The sequence below is a fragment of the Lynx rufus genome, unplaced genomic scaffold, assembly GCF_022079265.1.
Source record: "Lynx rufus isolate CCGP_SWC_20201006 ecotype Redwood Valley unplaced genomic scaffold, mLynRuf1.p SCAF_19, whole genome shotgun sequence".
Taxonomy (NCBI): domain Eukaryota; kingdom Metazoa; phylum Chordata; class Mammalia; order Carnivora; family Felidae; genus Lynx; species Lynx rufus.
The window spans coordinates 2791408-2815086 of record NW_025814833.1 but is presented as its reverse complement, the minus strand read 5'-3'; the positions used below and the strand labels follow the sequence as shown (position 1 = coordinate 2815086).

The window sequence follows — 23679 nt, the reverse complement described above, 5'->3', positions numbered from 1 at the left end:
ATTTTTAAAATTCCAGGTTTTAAGTCCTGTTGGTTATAAGAACTCATGAAATTTGAAAATTTGTCCCCTCTCACTTTCAAAGCCAAATGTTATGGAGATATTTCCCTGTGTGTGCACCCTGGTATGACAGTCTGTTTCTCCCCTTCTCTGTGCCTATGGCTTCTTCCCCTTACAGATGGCTATGGTCCATCTAGCTTCCTGCACATCTCTACTTTTCTTACCCTCTTTGATGTGGCCTCTTCTATACCTTTAGTTGTGGAGTTTGTTTTTCCAGCCTTCAAGTTATTTTCTGGGTTATTTACACTGATGTGAGTGTTATCTAGTTGTATCTGTGGGATGAGGCAAGCTTAGGGTCCTCTTACTCTGCATTTTCCCAGCCTCTCCTGGAAAATGTACTTTTCTGAAAAAATTTTTTTACATTTATTTATTTTTGAGAAAAAGAGTGAGACAAAGCATGAGCAGGGGAGGGGCAGAGAGAGAAGGAGACATAGAATCTGAAGCAGGCTCCAGGCTCGGAGCAAGCAGTCAGCACAGAGCCTGATGCGGGGCTCGAACCCACAAACTGTGAGATCATGACCTGAGCCAAAGTTGGACGCTCAACTGACTGAGCCACCCAGGTGCCCCTGGAAAATGTACTTTTAATAGTTTTCACTTATGAATAAATTTAAAATCTTTAACACATTTTTGATATATAAGTACCTAATTATGTTTTATAAAATATAAACATAATTATTGCTGGTTGTCTTAGCCTGAGTGCCCATAAAAGAGAATGCAATACAACAGTTTCCACATGAGTAGTTCATTTGGGTAAATGGTTCTAGTGAGTCAGAGTAAGGAAAATGAAGGGTGAAACAAAAAAGTGGAAAGATCAAAGATGTGTTATGAAGTTTCACGCCACTATAGGCAAGCGTAGTTGATCCTGGGGGTTCTGTGTGACCTGTGGGTCCAAAGTTGGTATGCATTTTTGTGAGAACAAATAACTACCACTATCTATTATAAGATAGAATGAGTGTAGTGCATTCAAAGTGGAATGAGGTAGCTGAATGATATCCTTGAAGGAAGGTTTCAGAATTGAGGGCCCAGAATCAGATGTTGCTCTTAGGGAGTTATACATTCAGCAGTAGCAGTAGCTTAATCACTCTTAGTGAGGGAGATCCAAAGCTATTGAGCTCCATCCTTGTCACCATGACAATTCATCATTCCTTGTGCCAGAACTAAGATGACTGAGGACAGAAGCTGTTTCATATCCACAGCATGAGGCATCAGATCCACGTGGTTAAGTGCCTTTTCTACAGTCAATTCCTTGTATAGTTATTATTATGAGGCACAGAGATGCATATGCTTTGTTTCCATTCCCATAGTCCCTCTACATGCCTCTTATCCAAACTTTCTTGTCCTCAATTTCCAATTTTTCTTCCAAGATCTTGACATACCAAATCATTCTTCACAGCCCAGGACATCACCTCAAGCTACTATTCAGTCCAGGACATCGAATCAAGCTACTATTCTGTCCATGTAAAGTGAAGGATCAGGTGTAATGCTCACAGCTCTGCCAACTGGTTGGTTTCTCCTTTGAACATTATCCTTTAGGGCTTTTCCAACTGAAGCTGAAGTATGGTGGCAGTTCATTTACAGCTATCATCAATATTTAATGTGCTGACACATTTTTGCACTATCATCAATATTTAGTGTGCTGACACATTGTACGCTATCTTCCATTAGCTGATCGTACATCACTCCATACCCCAGGAAGGACATTATTGCAACAATGGTCGATGTCATAGGGGTTTGTGAAATCTGCTGATTTATTTGTCCCTTCTCAGGCTGGATCCTGAATGTAGCATTTCCACCATAAGGTGGACTGCTCTTAAACCTGCCAGACCTTGGGGCACCTAGGTGGCTCAGTCAGTTAAGCCTCTGACTTTTGTTGGCTCAGTTTTGTGAGTTTGTGCCCCATTTTGGGCTCTGCAGTGACTCTGCAGAGCCTGCTTGGGATTCTTTCTCTCCCTCTCCCTCTCTCTCTCTGCCTGTCCCCAGCTTGCACTTTCTGTCTCTCTCAAAATAAATAAACTTAAACAAATTATTTAAACCTGTCATAACTTATCACTTGGTGCATCTTATAATGTACAGCTTATGGTGGAGTGCTCCTGTATATAGTCATTTGTTCTCTTGGCTAGGCACTCTATAGCTACTAAGCCTCTAATAGCATATAAGAAGCTGTTCTTTTTAAAAGACTTTTCAGAAATACTTATTTTTTTAATGTTTATTTATTTTTGAGAGAGAGAGAGAGATGGAGCATGAGCTGGGGAGGGGCAGAGAGAGAGAGAGGGAGACACAGAATTTGAAGCAGGCTCCAGGCTCTGAGCTGTTACTGCAGAGTCCGACGGGGGGGCTTGAACTCACGAATTGTGAGATCAGACCTGACCTGAAGTCAGACACTTAACTGACTGAGCCACCCAGCCACCCCAAGAAGCTGTTTTTATTTTTTATTTTTAATTTTTTTAATGTTTATTTATTTCTGAGAGAGAGAGAGACTGAGTGCGAGCAGGAGAGGGTCAGAGAGAGAGGGAGACACAGAATCTGAAGCAGACTCCAGGATCCGAGCTGTCAGCACAGAGCCTGACCCAGGGCTTGAACTCATGGACCATGAGATCATGACCTGAGCCGAAGTCAGACACTTAACGAACTGAACCAACCAGGCACCCCAAGAAGCTGTTTTTTTAAATAACAAGTAGTTTACAGGCACAGAATATATGGATTTTGTTCAGAATCCCAGGATTCTGTGTTGTGCCTCCCATATTATGGCTTAGAATGACTAGATAGTGCATCCTTATCTACCATAGATACCACCATAAACACTATCAGATATGCTGAATCATACGGTCAGAGTAGCAGGACAACTTGCACTGCAGATCTGAAAAACTGGTGGGGGACCACGATATTCCACCAGACCTGCTAACATCAGACTTTGCCTTGCCAAGTCTCATGTTTTCCTTTTTGTATTAAAGACAAAATGGACACCTGTCCATACATTTAGCCCTGGAATACAATATATAAAGCATCGCCACAGATTTTTGTCAGTCCAAAAAGCCTCCTCCACTCTGACCTTGTTTCCCATTATGGTAATGATGTCCTGAAGTTTTGTGCTTGGCACCGGGGCCTGGAATCCTATCATCTTTATTGCAACATAGTTTACTTCCAATCATGGTTTGCAGAGGAGAGCCAATATTGAGCTTCTAAAAAATGTGTTTCCCCTCACCCACAGACTCATTATAGTAGAGTCTTCTCTGCCCCCCCCCCCCCCCAGGAAAATAGTTTAGAGATAGGTCCTCTTGTCTCATACTAGTAATCATTTCTAATACTTTCACTCCCTTTGACCTTTTCACCAATTCTTCAGCATTCTGGCAAGAAGTTCCAGTATTGCTATCTCATTTACTATAGGTTGTCATCCAAGCTTAAAGATGTCACCTGAGCAGCATATTAAGGCAGCTCTAGGTCACTGAATTCTGAGTCATAGTTTTGCACTCCCATGTTAGTAAGTACTCTCGTATATTCGCTTTTTTTCTGTTTCATTCTCTTGATAATTCATCATCCTCAAAGTCAATTCCAACATATATTATCCCGGTTCGTGCTAGTACATATCAGCCAGTCTCTGTAGTTCCTTCTGGATTTTCCACCTAAACAAAGACTAAATTTTGCTCTTTGTGCTGTGATACCTCACCCTTAAGAGTTAGAAGTAATGAAATATATCAATGCTGGGTGTTGAGGAAGACAAGCAATTTTTTTTGAGGTAGCTGCCTTAGATGAGGTTATTGCCTTGTCTTTAGGAAGAGAGAGGCTGCTCTCCAATTATAAGGGTTAAGGGGCTGCTTTTGCCAGGCTGAGGATTCAGGGGATTGTAGATATTCAAGATTCTCATACTCATTACCATTCCAACTCCTAGAGTTCTACTCTTTATTGGAGTACATACATTGATATAGAGACATGTAATGTGAATGCAGTTTCCATGAAACTCTTCTAGCCTTACAATTAGAACCTGTGCCTTACATTCAGCAGTCTTCTTTATGACTGAAGGAGATGAAGGTCTCCTTAACCTAATGGCTTAGTGTAGATGACAGGTTGGGCATTCTTACTAGACACACAAACTTGGGTTAGAGATTCAGATTAGGGCAGTCTTAGAGGCTGCTCCAACAACCACTTTAGACTGAAAGGTATCTCAGAATCCACGCTGAGTTGGAAGCCAAATTCATTCACTCCCATACCTCAAATGCCAACCCATTTATAGAGAATAGATGCATGTCTGAAGCATATTTCCCTCACTGCAATAAATGCTACAACATGACATCCCAGGAGGAGTCAGTTACCCTCCTTTTACTCCAAACCACATACTCAGGACTCAAATACAGGGAAGCCTGGGGCTCTTGTTTTGAAATATAAGCAGTCCACAAGGTTAATAAGTACTTCTCACTATTATGATGTAGTGCATCCTAATCATTTTAGAAATTAGATTATCATCTGGTTCACCTTAGATCTAACCCTGTCGTTTGGGGTACCTTAAATCCTCAGAGTTGAGCTTTAAACCACACATTGTTTGCTCTCCTGACTCACAACCATATGAATGAATGAATGAGGTAGGAAAGAAAATATTGGAACCAAGTGATAGAGTTGGCTCCATTGAGAAAACTGAAGGTTGGTAATAGATTGGAATCAAAGGGACACAGTTCTATAGAGTAAATACAGTGTTTTCTCAGGGTACAAGGTCACATATAGTGTGGTGATGTCTGTTGTCAAATACATCTCAGAACCATGAAGAAGCTATATGGATTGATTTGGCTGTATGCCCAGAGTCTTGGTCTTTGTCAGGCAGGGTCCAAAGAAGGTTCTGTGGAATCTGAAGCTTATACAATTTAGATGGCTTTCTTTTAAAATAATACAAAATCCATCATGAAAGTGAATATTTATTTAGAATGATAATGTATAATGTGTTAAAGTTATGACAACTACAATAGGCAAAAATTCCAAATTATAATATATGTGTGTGTGTATAATTTTTTTTACAGAAACACTACTTTGGAGGCTGCACAATCTGAAGTATGATAAAGTGACAATCCAAAGTGAAAGGTATAATAGTTTTATTGCAAATCAAAACATAAAACATTTGTAACTTTTACATAAACATGTGGCCATGTGAACACATAACAAAAACCCAAGAATGGTATGTGTCTCAGTAAAAACGCAGACAGGTAAACGTTAAGCCTTTAGCATTTATTTTTACATCTATTTTTAAAAATAAAGCAGCTCTCCTAATATTTATTCTCACTAAAGTCTTGTTTCAAGTTAGAATAAACAATTCATTGGCTTCAAACTTTAACTTTTAATTGTATATTTTTAAATCATATTCAGATAACTGTCAATTTTGGCCAAATGAAGGCTTTTTCTGTGACCCATTTCCAAATTCACAGATTCTAGTCCATCTACTCTTTCTAGTAGCCTGGAATAACGTACCAGTTGGCATTTATACTATTGGAACCAACTAGAACTATTTTACGAATAAGCCAGATGCTGAAGATTGGTTGGTTTGAAACAAATGACTGTATATTCAGAGATACAAGACTCAGAACAAAGTGCTTGCATTTCTATAGTTTATATCAAATTAGATGGGCTTTTAAGCAGTCAGTCCGGATTCATTCATCTAGAGTAGCCAGACCATGAATACAATGACTCTAGCTGCCTTTCACATGTGATCAGACGGCTATATTAAGATACAGTCTCACTGTTAATAATGAAGACAGCCAAAAGGCAAGAAACCATTCAACTATTGAATAAAAGACACTCCATAAATGGTATTTCAGGGAAACATAAAATGAACAATCCTGTTCAAGGCTGCCAAAATTATTTTCTGCATGCTGAGATGTTATTCACACACAGAAAGACTGCATGCAGGTAATCTATTTACTTTATTTTTGAATTCCAGACTGTTATCTTGCAAAAGCAATTGCAGTTAGTTATAGTATATAGCAAAGCATCTCTCTATCTTTGGTTCCACATCTCAGAGATATTTTTTCCAAAAATAAATAGGCGTGGCAGGAAAAATAATTCAACTAGCTTAAGAGAAAACCCAATATTTTATAAAAATTAAGCAAAAAATATATGTGATGTTCTTTAGACTTTTTTTCTAATTATCTCTGTTAATATCTAACACCAGTACAATTTTAATATTAAAATGATTGTGCACACTGTATTTAACTATACAGCATAGACACAAAAATGTCAAAAAACAAAACAGTACTTTCCCTTAAAAATAATTTAGGAATTATGCATTCTAAAAATGTATGGGAAAGTAGAACTGCTGATATATGTTAGTAAAATTGACTTTGAAGAAGTGTAAGAAAAGAAAACAAAAATGTAGTAATAGTCACAAATCCTAGAGATCTAAAAAAAAAAAAGTGAATACATTACCCAAACTTTCTCATTTCTGGAAAATATATGTTAGAATTGCTCAGCGACTTTTTAAAACTAATATGTATGTAATTTTTCTGTTATGATTGGGATTCTCAAGAGATTTAATGAGACTCATTTGTTAATGGTTTCCGTCTCTTTTCAAATAAGATTTTTGCATCAAATAATTCTCTTTCCCTGTATCCTAGGGATGGTCCCTTTAGATACTTTGCTTCAGCTGCCTTGTAATCTAATCCATCAACAGCAGAAATTGAACAAATGATAGCTTCTGGCAGAAGAACTTCCAGGATAAATTTAATTTTATCATCTCTTATCACAGTCAGCATTCTTTCATCTATTTGTTTGTAGACTTCTTGTAAATAGTTCACCACCTCATCCAACTGATCTTCATCCTCAAAGTATGTTTCAATACAGGGAGTGAACCTATTTGCGTTCAAAAATGATTTCAGCCACCTGGATCCTTTTGTACCTTTTAAAATGGCTAGAAGATGGTTCTCTGTTCCCTTTGCATTCACAATGAAGTCCACTAAGTTCTTGTTGGCTCGGTCCCGAGCAGCCTTCATTCGGTCAGGAAGAATTTTCTGGAAGGACATTTTCTTGGTCTGGGAAGTCACAACCATCTGTTCCACAGGATTCTCATTATGCAGCTTAGGAAATAAGTTCCTGAAGGTATCCTGTTTGATTACTTTCCTAATCGGATAACTAATATCAGCAGCATAATACTCAAGGAAAGAGCCTGCAAAAGAACCACAACCTAGTCTTACTCTGTAGTCACAAATCAGCGAGATACACCAGTCAATACTTTCACTGTATTCTTCTCTGGCTTTATCCACTAGTGCTTGTTTCTCTTTACAATCAAATTTCTTTAATCTTCTAAAAGGCACCCTAATACCTCTCTTTTCAGGATTCATATTTGCCTCAACAAAAAGCACACTTGCTTTTCTCTCCTTTCGCCTGATGCTCTTCACCACTGCTGGCCAAAATGGATATTTTTGATATTTAAACCAGACTATCATTCCTGTTTCAAATGAACGAGGCTCATAATTAAAAACAAAGCGTGGAAGTTCTTCATCTTCCTCATTCTCATCTACTATGGAAGTATCAATAGGATTTAGATGCACTGACTTATCAGAAGCTTGAAGGTCTTCTCCAAGTTCTTCAAAATCCAGTCTCTGAGGATTTCTTTCATTATTCACAAGAAGGAGTGAATAATCCAGGACGTTGTTAGAGGCACTAAATGAAACTTGACATTCCCATGAACAATGCCTGGGGGATGTCACAGCACTTGCTTCTGATTCTGCAGTTTGATTCTGGCTGGTATCTGAGCACGGATTTGAAGGGCCCTCTCCAGGATCTTCAATATTCCCTGAGAAGGAAGAGCATTCAGAGGAAATAGCCTGGGTCTCTGGGCAAATGTCCTGTGCCTCCTCTTTCAAAGCTTTGGGCACAGTGAGTGTATCTAATGGCAAAGTTGGAGTGAACTTTTCATCTTTAACACATACATCCTCCTCTTTGATTGTGGAATGCAAAGGCATAACTGTTGAGATATCAATCTCTTTCTTGCTTTCCTTTTCATCATCATCTTCTGAAAGTGAAGGAAATCTCTGGCACCAGCTGGAGTTTTCTGATGACTTTGTTTCCATTTCACTTGGAAGAGTATCAGTGGTTGCATGCACCTGTGATTTATCATCATACAGGGAATCATTATTCTCTAATGATACTAACGAGGATGTTGCATTTTCACTTTCCTCAAGACATTCTGATAAGTCTCCTTCATGCTTCCGGTACTTTTTATGAGGGGGTGAATCAGAAAATTTTTGTGGATCATTTTGAGACAGAGTAGTGGTTTCTTTGTCATATGAACTGCTTGCTTGACTCAAATATATTCTTTCATTCAGAATATCCAGTGCCACTTTTAATGACCTTTCATAGGCTGTTTCTGCTCTAGGTGGAGTGCTGACTTCTGACTGTGCTGCTAGTGAGGAGGCAATGGCTTCAATTTGAGATTTATTTAGAATCTTTGTTTCCGTGCTTTCCACTTTAATTTTTTCATCTAGTGAGAGTATTTGAACTTCTAGGGAAAATGCCTTTTTTCTTTTACTGTTTGATGAAGTCTCATATCCAGACAAAACTTTTGCTGGCCATAACTGGTCTTTCCAGTTGCACAGGACATACTCGGCATCCATTATGATTTATATACGTGTGCCAAGAGGTTATTATCAGAGATTGAGGTGTCTGGCTATTCTTGACTCTGCTAAGACAGTTTCAACCAAAAGCAATACTCTGATCAAAGCCTCTTTTGTGTTAGAACTACAAAGGATATACAGCTTGTGTCACCTGTTCTTCTCCAGCTGAATTTCTCAAGGATGCTTGAACATGGTGTTTGAATGGGACAATATGGAGGATACTAGAATAAGTCAAAGGAAAAGAAGAAAGGTATCAGCAAGTAGAGGTGGGCAATTGCAAACAGAGAAGTAAAAGAAAGAACAGTGCTCAATGGGGTATCAATTGGGAGGAGAAAAAAGCAACATAATGTAAGATGGGGGACAAGAATTGGAGAAATGTTTTTATAATATCTCAAATTCAAAAACTTGCCCTTATCACATGATTATTAAGGAGTAAATTTGTATACATAATGGCAGAGGTGGAAGAGGCTGCAGTGATATGTCAGGGAGTCTATGTTATTAGATGCTTTGGGACTTAGGTGTCCCCTGTTTTACCTAGGCCAGTGGGACTCTAAACTATGCACGCATCAGAATAATTTGGAGCACTTGATAAAACTACATTTCTAGCTCCTATCCCGAGAGTTATATTCAGAGGGTCTAGATAGGACCCAACATTTTATATTTCTAAAAAGTTCTCAAGTGATTCTAATGCTTCTGGTCCAGGAACTCCTTGAGAAGCACTGTTCTAGATGAACAAACAGCTTTATAATTTTTAAGCTGTAAACAAATGTTTCTCTGTTCACCCAAAGCAGACAGACAATAGGATTATGTATTTCCTGGACTCAGACAACATACAATGACCTTGTTAAAAGCATGAACTTAGGAGGCAGAGATTCAGAATGACTGCTATGTTCACTTATTAGGATAGTTATCAAGGATTTCTTGAGAGTCAGGTAGCTGACTAGGACCTCATAGTAGAAATCTTAATAGCCTTTTGCATAATTTTTTCATAGTGGTTAAACACATGAGATTCTTTCCCCAAAATGGAAACTCTGATACTTAATTATGAAATGTTATGGCTATAGAACAGGGAGCAAAATAAATTATACCTCATATGCTCAAACAAACATAATTTTAATATGAAATGTGGGTTTTAATTTAAAATGGTATGGTTGCAGAGCAGGAAGCAACATGAATTACACCACATGTTCTCAACATATTTTTAATGTGAAATGTTTCATGAAATGGAAAGTGCCTTACCCAACTTGTGACTCGTGAAGGTTGTGTCCCTATGATCTGGTTGTCTCCATTCGTACTCTAAAAGGAGGGAAGCTGTCCAAAAAGAGACAAGCCAATTAAATGGAAAAGGCATAAAGAAACTTCCCTACCAAAACTTTAGCAGGCATGTCATTCTGAAACACAGAAATGGGATGAAATCTCATCTATGACATAGATACTATGTTTATTTTCCTTCTTGTTCTTATTATTTAAATACACTCTCTGTGATACAATTATGCTATTTGGTTCATGCTGAAATAATCTCTCAGGAAAACTGTAAGGTAGGGATAAGAGAGAAGGGAAGTAACAACTACCTTGTGTCTATTATGAGCCAGACTATAGACCTTTGTTTGAATCTTCACATCGATCACCATGTGTATTTTTCCTTCTTTAAATATATAATTTTCTCAACAGAATTTTGATTACACTCGATATACTGTATCATAGTTCACTAATACAAATATGTGTCATTGTTCTGTTCGCCTACTTCAAAAAATGGTTGCCTGGAGAAATTCAGGAAACCTGGCAAGTGCCATCTTGTGACCAAAACCAGAACTGCAGCCTCCTGGAGAAGTACAGACAAGGCCTCAATCACTATCAGATCCTTCTCATGACAGAAGGGTGGGAACTGCATTTAGCCAGCCAGGAGCCTTCCCAGGTTTCTATAATTTTTGTTATAAGCTTTTATTTTGTTTTTTTTTGTTGTTATTTTTTTTGTTATTTTTATGTTATTTTATTTTGTTATAAGATTTTATTGTATAGAATTATAACAGGATTATAATGTCTTCAACTATAATATTTCTGGTTGTAAAAATATCCAGAAGCAAACTTAAAAGATACAAAAAGATATATGCAAAATAAAGTACAGCTCTATACAAATATTCACTAGGAATATTTTCTCTTTCCAGAATTTTTACATGTATAAATGAATGCATATAATTTCAAACCAACTTCAGATCTCAAGAGCAGAGTTTGAACATCATTCTACATAAATTATTTTCCACATGATATTTCATGAATTACTTAAAATGATATTTTTCCCACATTTGCAACATTTTATGTTAGTATTTTCCCTTATGATGTAAAATCAAGTAAATGAATAAACATATATTAATACTATTTTAAATAGAGAGCAGTAAAGCTAGCTCTGTATCTCCAACTACGCAAATAATCCCATTAATACTGTGGCAGACACATTTTCCGTGATTTGGTTGCAAGTCCTGTAGTAGCATACACATGTTTCACTAACATACATATTTAATTTTAAGTGAAGTCATATGATAAATGTTATGATCTAATTTGGTTTTCTCACTTCATACCATTTATTTCTCAGACATTTCAAATCACCAGATGTAGGAGTTCATGTTTCTATTCTCCAGATACATAGTACACCATGCTTTGTAACAATTTTAAAAACTGTTTATAGAAATAAACCACTGTATCTCACTCTTAGATCACAGCCCTGCTGACCACAGGTCTGGAAGAATGTGGTCTGGAAGAATTAGCTGCAAGGAGAACATATGCAAGTCTGTAGCCTGTAACACATGCAACCAGGTTACATGTTTGATCAGGTCTAGAAAAATTTCCACTATTGGCAAAAAAAAGGGGGGGTATGTTTGCATGTCTGCATGTATCTATGAATGCTTGCTTATGTGTTTGAAACAAAATAGGCATGTTACTTCAGCTTTATTTTTCTTTCCTGATTATAAAAATAATCATGGCAACAAATTTGACAATAAATTTCATATTAAAAAAATAAAATAAAATTTTCTAAATTTTGAAAAAAAAATAATCATGGGAAAACCTATTCTAAAGATGCTGAAATACACTAAAAAAATAACATTAATATAGTAACCTGACCACCCAGAAATGCTAACATGGGAGTTTATTTTCTCCCAGGTTTTGCTTCTACTCACACATATATACATGCATATATATGTGCAAATGTCTTCACTCAGCTACATACATGCTCCCCTTTCCATATTCATGTACATATGACACATACATAGTATTTCTATATGGTAATCAATTCACAGGAGTATTTCCCCCCAAGTTGTTAAATATTTTTATCTATCATTTTTGTGTGTAACTTAATAAATGCTTAAAAATTCAAACAGTAACAGAATGTCTAACAATATAAACAAGTGATGCCAAGTCAATAAATTAGCATGAACGGCCATGTTGCACAGAGGCCTTAATATAGAGGCTGTAATCTGATCACCCCTTCTCTTACTGTAGACTTTTAAAGCATTGGGAGATACAACATTTCCAAAGGATTAAGTCCTTCAAAACACCAGCAATTCTCTGAAAAGCACATACCTTTCCCACCACTCCAAGACCACCCTCCTTGTTTTTCTCATCTCTACTCCAGGGCCCTGAGAAGTCCCTAGAAAATAATTAGCTTTAAGACAGCCATTACCTTGAAGCTTCTTGTCAGCTGCAGACTGGTGAAATGCAGCTCCTCCCCCAAGACTGGCCAGGCACAGCTCACTTCCAAGCTTCTCAGAGAATTCTCCGCCCAGTCCCTGTGATGGAGATGACAGAGGCACCTCCCTGAATCAGAGAAGGGAGAATTGCCAAGTTAAACTAGTGAAGTATGAAAGGGTAAAATGTTTTTTTTCCCAAAGAACTTTAAAGTGGAATAGCAACAAGTGCCTGTTTAATTTCCACTCAACTCTGACAGCGTGCAATTTTTGGATAAAAAGAGGTTAGCAAACCACTTTACTAAAACACAAAAATCTAGTTTAAAATATTCCTAACATATTTTTTTCCTTGCCTTCTTTGGTACCTTACCTTTGCAGGTAAATTTTACAGCCCAGCTGTTAAACCTCCAATAAAATAGCTCATTAGGGGTCTTGACTGGGAATGCACTAAAAGTGTTACCTTATTTTAGAGAGATTGCTTTATATATTTTTTTCTTTTTCCATGACACGGTAAATCTCTCCTTTTATTGTTTTTCTATTAAATGCTTTAGAAAAGTTTCAGAGAATTCTTCACAAACATGGATATTTCTGACTAAAGGCTGAGAATCACTGGTTTTGCAGGAAAGTACCCATTTCACATACCCTCATCAATAATTGGAAATTCCTTCTTTTATTTTGTTGGTATTTTTCACTCAGGCAATTCAATGTGGGGATAATTAATTTATAAAAATTTACATGTCTTTGTATGTCTGAAATGTATTTTGTTGTTTTTTTTTTAATTTTTTAAATGTTTGTTTATTTTTGAGAGAGTGAAAGATAGGGTATGAGGGGGCAGAGAGAGAGGGAGACACAGAATTAGAAGCAGGGTCCAGGCTCTGAGCTGTCATCACAGAGCCTGATGTGGGTCTAGAATTCACAAGCTGTGAGACCATGACCTGAGCTGAAGTCAGACGCTTAACCAACTGAGCCACACAGGTACCCTTGAAAGGTATTTTGTAAATTTTATTCATTAAAATTTTCCTGTGTTAAATTTAAATTTAGATTTCCTGATTTAACTTAGAAAGCCAATTTTCAATATCATTAGTGATAATTTGGGGATGAAGATATTTAAGGATGACATGTTTTATTTGGCCACTCTATCATGTAATATATAACATATATATTATAAAAATCTACCATTATATAAGGATTAACATTGGAACAGTAAGTATCAATAAATTAATGAAGGTCATCTCTAGACTGGTATATTATTGGGGGCTCTAACAACTAGAGTATGTAATGTTCTGTATATAAACAACCCCTAAATCTCAGAGGCTCAGCCACAGAAGTTTATTTTCCTGATGTCAAAATAAAATGCAAGCCATCATGTTGCTATTATAGGGAGGGAGCTCTATTCCAAGGAGTCATTAAGAGACTCAAACTTCTTCCATCCTATGGCTATACCATCTTCTTTAGCCTTGAAGTCCTCAACTGCATTTTTTTGCATCTGGCTAGCAATCTTATAAAGAGGGAGGCTGGAGAATACTGTGGCAGGTTTTAGGGACAGGTCTAGCAAACATCACTGCTAGTCACAGTCAACTAGCTAGAACTGCCATAGAGCCTCGGGGAGGCAGTCTCCCTGTGACCCAAGAGAAAAATGAAATGGAGTTTGGTGAGCCCCTTAGCATTCTCTCTGCCAAAGTTTTGAAAGTTTTCCCTTTCAATCTTTTATAGATTTCCTTTATTGTTTAATGTTTTTTTTGTTTACAACCACATATCATAGTTATAATGACTGCGTCAGAAACTTCTAGTTGCTCACCCAAAATCCACTGTTTCCATTTGTCCTCATTAGCAGAACCCCAGTCGCATTCAGGGTACAGTGTAAACTCTTAAAATACTACTTTTTCCAGACTCTCTTACTGTACAAGCCATGGTCATATGATGGAATTTCTTGCCAAAGAATGTAAGCAGAAATACTTGTAAAGATTCCAGAGAAGGTACTTCCAGATGGAGTAAACAGCCAACTTGGGCTTTTTTCACTTTCCTTCTTTCTCTTGCTTCCCCCCTAGAATTTGACCATGGTGGAATTCAGACAGTCATTCTGGACCAAGTGATGTAGAAAAAAGATGAAACTCACTAGGGATGGAAGATCCTGAACCCCTCAATAATGGGGCCAGCTCATTCCTATAACTTAATGACACAATAAACTTCTATCTTATGTAAATCACTGTGTTTTCCAGTCTCTCTTTCTAGTAGCAGAACAAAACAGTCGATCTTGTAATCACTAACAAAAATAATATCATTTTTATTACAGAATTAATACTTTTCAAAGCTTTCAAGGTATTACTATATAATGTAAAGAGATTCCACTATATATTTTATAAATGAAATATTTATTATCCTTTCTTATCATTTCACATGTTTAGAAAAAAACAAATGCAAATAAAGTATGGCCATTACATCAAAACTATACTTTCTTTCATTTGTCTATTTTCTATATTGCACATGAATCAAGAAATGCTACATTACCTTACCATTTTCCAAACAAAATGCAAAGGAAAAGATTAATTCCTTGGATAATATTTTATGTTTTATTGTTCTATATAGCAGGAGGTGGAAAGGAATGATAACCAATAATAAAAAAGCTATTATTACTATTATTATAATGAATATATATAATAATTATGAATATAATAATATTTAATACCTGTTCCCAGCACTCAACATATTATCTCATTTAATAATCAGATGGTTATTTCATGGAGAGTCCCATAACTAACTCATTCTGCACAACAGTAGTATTATTCATAATAACGACAAAAATTGGGGTGCAAGGTGGCTCAGTCAGTTAAGCATCTGACTCTTGATTTTCCCTCAGGTCATGATCTCACCATTTGTGAGACTGAGCCCCGCATCGGGTCCTGCACTGACACTGTGGAGCCTGCTTGGGATTCTATCTCACCTTCTCTCTCTGCCCCTCCCTCTCACTCTCTCTTTCTCAAAAACAAATAAATAAACATTAAAAAAATGATAAAAATTATAGAAGCCAGAAGTGTTTCTTACCATGTGCCAGGTGTTCTACCAGCTGCTCTGTATACACCATCTCTCTTAATTCTCATAAAATCTTGTTAGGTGGGTGTTATGAGTATTCCCATTTTGTAGATAAGGCTTTAGAGAGGTTAATGAATGTTTACAAGGATATCTAGAGAGCATGTGGTGCATGGAATTTTAATCCAGGTACTTTAACTCTAGAGTCCATGCTCTTAATCACTAAGATACACTGTACCTACCCCACTGCAAATGGAAAAGTGCTCTATAAATGTGCCTGGATGAACAGGTGAATTAGTTAATGTTGAAATAATTATGTATGGGGAGTTGACAGAACCTCTTGATAAGTATAGAGAGAACCTGTGACTTGTTTCTAATCAATAGAATTTGGCAAAAGTGATGGGATGTCACTCACTCCCATAATTATATTAGGTTATTTTGGAAGTTGAAGTTTTAAAAAGTACCATGTATAATATCATCAAAAACCAGGAAATACTAAGATAGAACAAATCTAACAAATACGTGCACAATTTGTATCCTGAAGACTTCAAAACACTGATGAAAGATATTAAAGAAGAACCTAAATAAATGAATATGTCATGTTCATTGACTAAGTATTTTTAGGATGTAACTTCTTCCCAAACCTATCAATAGAATCTTTATAATCTCAACCAAAATCCCAGCAGAAATTTTTTTTGTAGAAATTGGAAAGTTATCTCTATACATAGAAAAGCAATGGAGGGGCGCCTGGGTGGCGCAGTCGGTTAAGCGTCCGACTTCAGCCAGGTCACGATCTCGCGGTCCGGGAGTTCGAGCCCCGCGTCAGGCTCTGGGCTGATGGCTCAGAGCCTGGAGCCTGTTTCCGATTCTGTGTCTCCCTCTCTCTCTGCCCCTCCCCCGTTCATGCTCTGTCTCTCTCTGTCCCAAAAATAAATAAACGTTGAAAAAAAAATTTAAAAAAAAAAATAAAAAAAAAAAAAAGAAAAGCAATGGAACTAGAATAGGCAGACCATTTTTTGGGAAGGAAATATGAAATTTGAAGACTCATGCTATTTGATTTTAAGATTACAGCAATCAAGTGTATTATTAATTAGTTATCAATTATTAATTATTATAGTGTACTATTAAAATTAAATAGACACATAGATAAATAGAACACAAATATATCAGCAAATATGGTCAACAGATTTTTGACAATGGTAATAAATGGAGAAATGATGGTCTTTTAAACAAATAGTGCTGGAAAAATTGGACATCATATGCAAAAATATTCGTCTTGACCCCTTATCTATGACCATGTACAAAAATGAACTCAAAATGAATTACTGACCTAAATGTAAAAGCAAAAACTATAAAACTTCTAGTAGAAAACAAAGTAGAAAGCCTTTGAAGCCTTCACTTAAACAAAGATTTATTAAAACATAAAAAGCATGCACCATAAAAAAATTAATAAATTAGACTTGAAAACTTCTGCTTTTAGAAAAATAAGATGAAAATCCACAGGAGGATATATTTGCATAACACATATCTAATAAAGAACATTTATTCAACATATAGAAGAAACTCTTATAATTTAACAATAAGATTAACAACCCAATAAAAAAATGGACAATTTAAATAAGACCATCATCAAAGAAGATATATGAATATCAAGTGAACACATTGAAAGATGCTCAACACTATTAACAGTTAAGGATATGCAAGTAAAATCACAATAAGACATCACTTTATAAGAATGGCTAATATTAAAAAGAGAAAAATCCTGACAGTATCAACTGCTGGCAATGATGCAGAGCCACTAGAACTCATACACTGCTGGTGAAAATACAAGATATCACAGTTACTTTAGAAAACAGTATGGCAGTTTCTAACATAGTTAGACACACATTTACCACATAACCCAGAATCCCACTCCTAGGTATTTACCCAAGAGAAATAAAAACTTATATACACACAGAGATCTGTTCTGGAATGTTTATAACAACTTTAATCATAATCACCCCAAATTATAAATCTACTGGTGAGTAGATACACAAATTGTAGATATTAGAACACTTCTAAGCTATGATAACAAATTACTGATACAAACATCAACATGGGTAAATATCAGAAACATCATGCTAAGTAAAAGAATCCAGATTAAAAAAAAACTATGTATTATATGGCTGCATTTATAAGACATTTTTGAAAATAAAAAACTATAAGGACAGAAATTAGATCAGTGGTCACCAGGAATTAGAGTGAGTATTGATTACAATGGGGCAAGAGGGAACAATTTGGAATTATAGTAATGATCTATAGCCTGACTGTATTCATCATTACATGACTACAGATCTTTGTGAAAACTCATCAAACTATACACTTAAAAGTCTTTAAGTCTATGTAAATTACACTTCAATAAATCTGAGCCTTAAAAAAGGCATTCAAAATCAGAATATGACCTATATAGGAAGACTGGATTTTACTGTGTAAGTAATGGGGATACATACAAGAGTTTGATATTCATTAGATGTTAGTTAACACACGACAAATGTCAAGAATCCAGATGACATCGTCACCTTACAGTTTGTAAACTTATCCTCATTGGCAGAGCTTTTAACTAAACTGAAGTTCTCACATAACCACTCAACTATGTGAATGGAAGGAAAAGAAGCAGTAAAAGCCAAAGTGTTATAATCTGGAGACAGAGATCCGGATAAGAAGTATGCCCCTCAATGAGAAAATATAAGCCAAATAATATACAAGAGAAAGAATGGTTATAGAATAAACAAATAGCAACACTCGTAAAAAACCATGAGGGGGCCATGAGCACTGGTAAAGCAAGGAATTGCAGATACTACAAGGAATTTGCAGATATACAAAATATTGAATAGGCACAAACAAATAATGGACACTGGCTATAAACAAAGTTAAAATCTTATTATTAACATTCACTGGCTGAATGTGAGCCCACCTGAAGAGGAGGAACATTAGAAGAAAACTTACTAAGAATGAACATCTCAGGTAAGAAAAAAGGCTAGCCAGATAGTGCATCCCTGCCAGAGCCAAAGGGACTCCATAATCTCTGGTCAAGTGTATGTGACCATGACAGGGAAAACAGGAAAAAAAAAAAAAAACAGTGACTCAGGGGTCACAAGAAGATAAACCTGCCATGTCTGGAGATTTTGTATTCCCCAGATAATGCTAAAACCTACAAAGTGCTAACATTTGAAGCTGCTAGGAAATTAAGATTCAGGATGATGAAATGGGAAATATATTAAAAGAAATAAAATAAAGGAAAGGTTGATGAGGACCTCACAACTTCATCATTATAGCACATATCAAACAAAGCTTTCCTACACTTTGAAGTAGAGAGACTCAGCTATGTTCTTCTTAGGATTAACAAGCAAAGAGAAAGGACTGTATGGGATCTACCTTGGGGAACTTAAAAAAGGAATCCCCTTCCTGTTCTCTCCCCTCCACACTCCATTATTCTCAGAGACATCCATAGGGAAAGATCCAGGCTGAACCAAAATTATTTCTTGTTACCACTCTTAATAAATGTACTTATCAGTTTTATCAGTTTTTCAGACATATGACAGACTATTAAAAGATACAATGTCTAAATATCAGAGTTTCTCAGATAAGCATTACAGTAAGGTTGTTACGTGTTAGAAGTTTTCAAATAGATAAACAGACATGGGTTTGGGACCAGGTTCTAACTTTACTACCTGACTGGAGGGGCAACTGGTACTACTAGATATCAAAATATATTACAAGGAGGGGTGCCTGGGTGGCTCAGTTGGTTAGGTGTCCGACTTCAGCTCAGGTCATGATCTTGTGGTTTGTGAGTTCAAGCCCCGCATCAAGCTCTGTGCTGACAGCTCAGAGCCTGGAGCCTGCTTCGGATTCTGTATCTCCCTCTCTCTCTGCCCTTTCCCTACTTGCTCTCTGTCTCTGCCTCTCAAAAATGAGTAAATATTAAAAAAATTTTAAAGATAGAAAAATACATTACAAGGAAAAATAATTTGTAAAAGTTCAGTAACAGTCTAAGTGTGCATAGCAAGGATATGAACATAAGAAAGGGAAAATAAACAGAGTTCAAAATGAATCACTGAAGATCTGAATCTGTGTGTGATTGACTGGTACATCTGGGTATAGATTAGAAATCTGAATCATTTATAAAAATCCTTAGGTCATTGGGCTATGTTTGACTGCCTAGGTAGCCACAAAAACAGTGATTTTAGAGGCCTCTATTGCCTTAGAGCTACTAACTAGTTTTCTCATTCAGTACTAATACATATCCTGCTGAAAACTTGTTAGGAAGCTTGAATTCGAATTCGAATTCGAATTCGTAATTTTGAATGGGAGATAATAAGAAAATATTTACTTAAACAGAAGGCAAAGAGAAAAGAAAATAAGCAAAAGGATTTCTTCTGTCAAAGAAGGAAGGTAGAAAATGAAAATGGAGAGGACATACAAAAAGATTAATAAATACCTGGCACCAAAAAACCCATATTGTGGTTGGGGAAAAATATTTGAAAATTCAAAAAAAGTTCTATAATTCTCCACTATGTAATACTTATTGTAGCTATTACATATAAAATATGAATGAGTATGTGTATGGTAGGGGATGGGGGGTGTTGGGGAATGTGTCAGGGAGACCATTTCTATTATTGGATATTTTGATACTTTGGGGTCTCTTGAGGTTAATTCTAGGGTAATCTTAAGTTCTTAAAGTTGCCAGTGCTGTTCTATCTACCCAAGGCAGTCAGACGGATACTGGGGTTTGTACAGCACCATGACCTCATTAAGAAGATGAGCTTAGGAGTTAGATATTTTGAGAGGCTGCCATAGCTACCTACTGAATAGGGTAGTTCTCAAGGATTTCTTGAGAGTCAGACAGTTGGCAGAGACCTGAAAGTCTTCCATAAATACACTTCCATTTGTATAATTTCTTCATAGGAGTTTAACATATTTAATTCTTTTCTAACACTAGAATCTCTGACTTATAATTTAAAATGCTATGGCTAGTGAGCCAGAATAAAAATAAAGTGTGCTGCATATTCTCAACTTAACCATGTTTTAACATGAAATGAGAAGAGTCTTACCCAATGTCACGTGGATCATGGAGGATCTGGTCCTGTAATCTGGTTGTCTTGATTCTCACTCCAGTTGCTTGTCCAGCAGAGCCATCTCCCTGCTCAGCACTTCTGAGGTTACACTGTGTTTCTGGGATTCAACTGAAATCGCATGCAGATTCCCCAGGTCATGCACATCTTTTATATTAACCTACACTGTTCAAAAGTAGACAGGGAATCAAACCAATTAAATGGAAAAGGTGTGGGGAGCCTGGGTGGCTCAGTCGGTTAAGCCTCTGACTTTGGCTCAGGTCATGATCTCACAGCTTATGGAGTCAAGCCACTTTTCAGGCTCTGTGCTGACAACTCAGAGCCTGGAGCCTACTTCAAATTCTGTGTCTCCCTCTCTCTCTCTGCCCCTCCCCTGCTCACGCTCTGTCTCTCTCTCGCTCTCAAAAATAAACATTACAAAAATATAAAGGGTGCCTGTGTGGCTCAGTCCATTAAGTGTCAGACTTCAGCCCAGGTCATGATTTCATGGTTTGTGAGTTCGAACCCCACATTAGTCTCTGCTGACAGCACAGAGCCTGCTTTGGATCTTCTGTCTCCCTCTCTCTCTCTCTCAAAAATAAAATAAACATTAAATTTTTTTTTAAATGGAAAAGGTGTAAAGAAACTTCCCTACCACAATTTTAGCAGGTGTGTCATTCTGAAAAACAGGAATAAGACAAAATCTCATCTATGATATAGATGTCATGCTTATATTCTTTTGTTGTTGTTATTTGAAATGTTCTCTGTGCATTTCAGTTGTTATTTGGTTCATACTGATATCATCTTTATCAGTAAAAGGTGAGGTGAGGACAGAAGAGTAGGGAAATAACAATTGCCTTGTGTTTTCTATAGGCCAAATTCTATGTAGTTACTTTTAAAAAGAGTGCTTTCTTGGGGCGCCTGGGTGGCGCAGTCGGTTAAGCGTCCGACTTCAGCCAGGTCACGATCTCGCGGTCCGTGAGTTCGAGCCCCGCGTCAGGCTCTGGGCTGATGGCTCAGAGCCTGGAGCCTGTTTCTGATTCTGTGTCTCCCTCTCTCTCTGCCCCTCCCCTGTTCATGCTCTGTCTCTCTCTGTCCCAAAAATAAATAAACGTTGAAAAAAAAAATTAAAAAGAGTGCTTTCTGGTTGAGTTCTCACATCAGTCTTCATGTGGAGTTTTTTCTTCTAGACACATACGGTTTTTTTCAATAGAACTATAATCACATTCTACATGCCATCTCATAGTTTACTAATACAAAATGCGCTTCATGGCTTTGTTTCCACACTTCATAAAAACAGTTGCCTGGAAAAAATTTGGAAAAATCTGGCAAGCGCCATCTTGTGACCAGTACCAGAACTGCACTGTATTACTGCCAGATCCTTTTGGAAGGGTGGAAACTACATGCTGCCAAGCCAGCAGTTTTCTCAGGCTTCTAGAATATACCATGCTTAAATTTAGAGTTTTGTTATGCATTATGCAAAAAATGGAATGCTAATGTCTACTTCCAATGGTCTGATAAAAAATTGCATACTTAATGAAAATTGAAAAGATTTGATTTATAAAAAGAAAGTATAATTCTAGAAAAATAATATTATTGTTTCCTGAATATTTTTCCATAATATTTATTTAAAAATATACCGGAATGCATATGATTTCAGACCAGCTTTTTTATCATGCTCAAGTGCATGGTTTGAAAGTTTTCCCATATCAGTAAGTATTTTCAATGTGATTTTTTAATGACTTGCTTCAAATGTAATTTCCCCCTAATTTATAAGATTTTACTTCAAACTTTTTTCCTGCTACTATTAAAAAATGAATAACTATGTATTAAGGATTATTTTTACGTAGAGATAGTAAAGACTGTCCTATGTCTATAACCACACAATCCCATTAGCAGCTGGCCTTATATTTTGGGGGATTTTGTTATACATGTTGTATTAAGGCAGTCCTTTATCTTTAAATGACATAATATAATGCTTGCCATTCTGTAATTTCCAGTTTTCACTTCATATTACTTCCCAGACATTTTTTCAAATCATCACATGTTCATACCTCCATTTGTCAGCTATATACCATTCAACTGTATGGATGCACCATGCCACATCATATTTTTAAAACTGCTCATAGAAATAAGCCAAATCCCCTGTCCCACTAATAAACTTAAAAGATATAGAAAAATGGTTCTTGCTGACCACAGCCATACCTGTGGCCTGAAAGAATGAGTTGCAAGGAGGACACACAGGCAGGGTGGTAGCCAACACAGCAACCAGGCTACGCACTTGATCAGGTCCAGGAAAATCTCCACTATCGGCAAAAGACAAGGAGGGGGTATGTTTGCATGTCTGTTGTTGTGTCTGTGAACGTTTATGTGTCTGAAACCAGACAGGTACAGCGTTTCAGCTTTATGTTGCTCTTCTAAGTATACAAATAATCATGGAACAAAATAATTCTAAAAATGCTGAAACCAAATAAAAATGTATTTTGAAATCCCCAGTAATCTAAACACTTCAGAGATGCTGACTGTTAGCATGGGAGTCTAGCTCTCTAATGAAAATGCATATATTTTTCACAAGTGTTATCACTCAACAGTATATATGAATCTCTTCCACATTCGATTGTGTACATTTATATTTGTGTATGTGCCAATCACTTTTTATGTTTACATTTTTCTCACTTTTTGTGTAGAATAATAAATGTTTACATCAAAATATAATTAAAATCTAACAAAAATAGAAACATGCATGCCACGTAAAAAATTAACATGAACAGCATGCCTCACTGAATTTAGAATTTAGAAGCTGTAATCTGATCGTTCATTCCCACACTGTGGACTTCAAAAAATATCGAGAAACTAAATTTTCATGGGATTGATTCTGTCACACTAACAGCAATTTTCCCCAAATCATAGTGCATTCCCACCTCCCCCAGGCAACAATGTTTGGTTTTTTTCACCGTAACACCAAAGCCCGAAGAAATTCCCAGTAAATAACTAGCTTTAAGACAGCCATTACCTTGAAGCTTCTTGTCAGCTGCAGCCTCCTGAAATGCAGCCCCTCCCCCAAGACTGGCCAGGCACAGCTCAGTTCCAAGCTTCTCAGAGAATGCTCCACCCCCTCCCTGTGATGGGGGAAGTAGGGGGGCTTTCCCTCAATTAGAGGGAGGAGAATCGCCAAGTTAACTGAAATTCACTTAAAGGGGAAAAACGTTCATTTTTAAAAGACTTGAAAGTGAAATG

At 36.7% G+C, this 23679-nt stretch overlaps 1 protein-coding gene across 1 annotated transcript; it reads right to left on the bottom strand.

The window, feature by feature from the left end:
• Positions 1-6563: 6563 nt before the first annotated feature.
• PWWP3B (PWWP domain containing 3B) lies at positions 6564-8645 on the bottom strand. Its single transcript, XM_047081788.1, has one exon. It carries the CDS (start codon positions 8643-8645, stop codon positions 6564-6566), a length of 2082 nt encoding a protein of 693 aa, XP_046937744.1.
• Positions 8646-23679: the final 15034 nt, after the last annotated feature.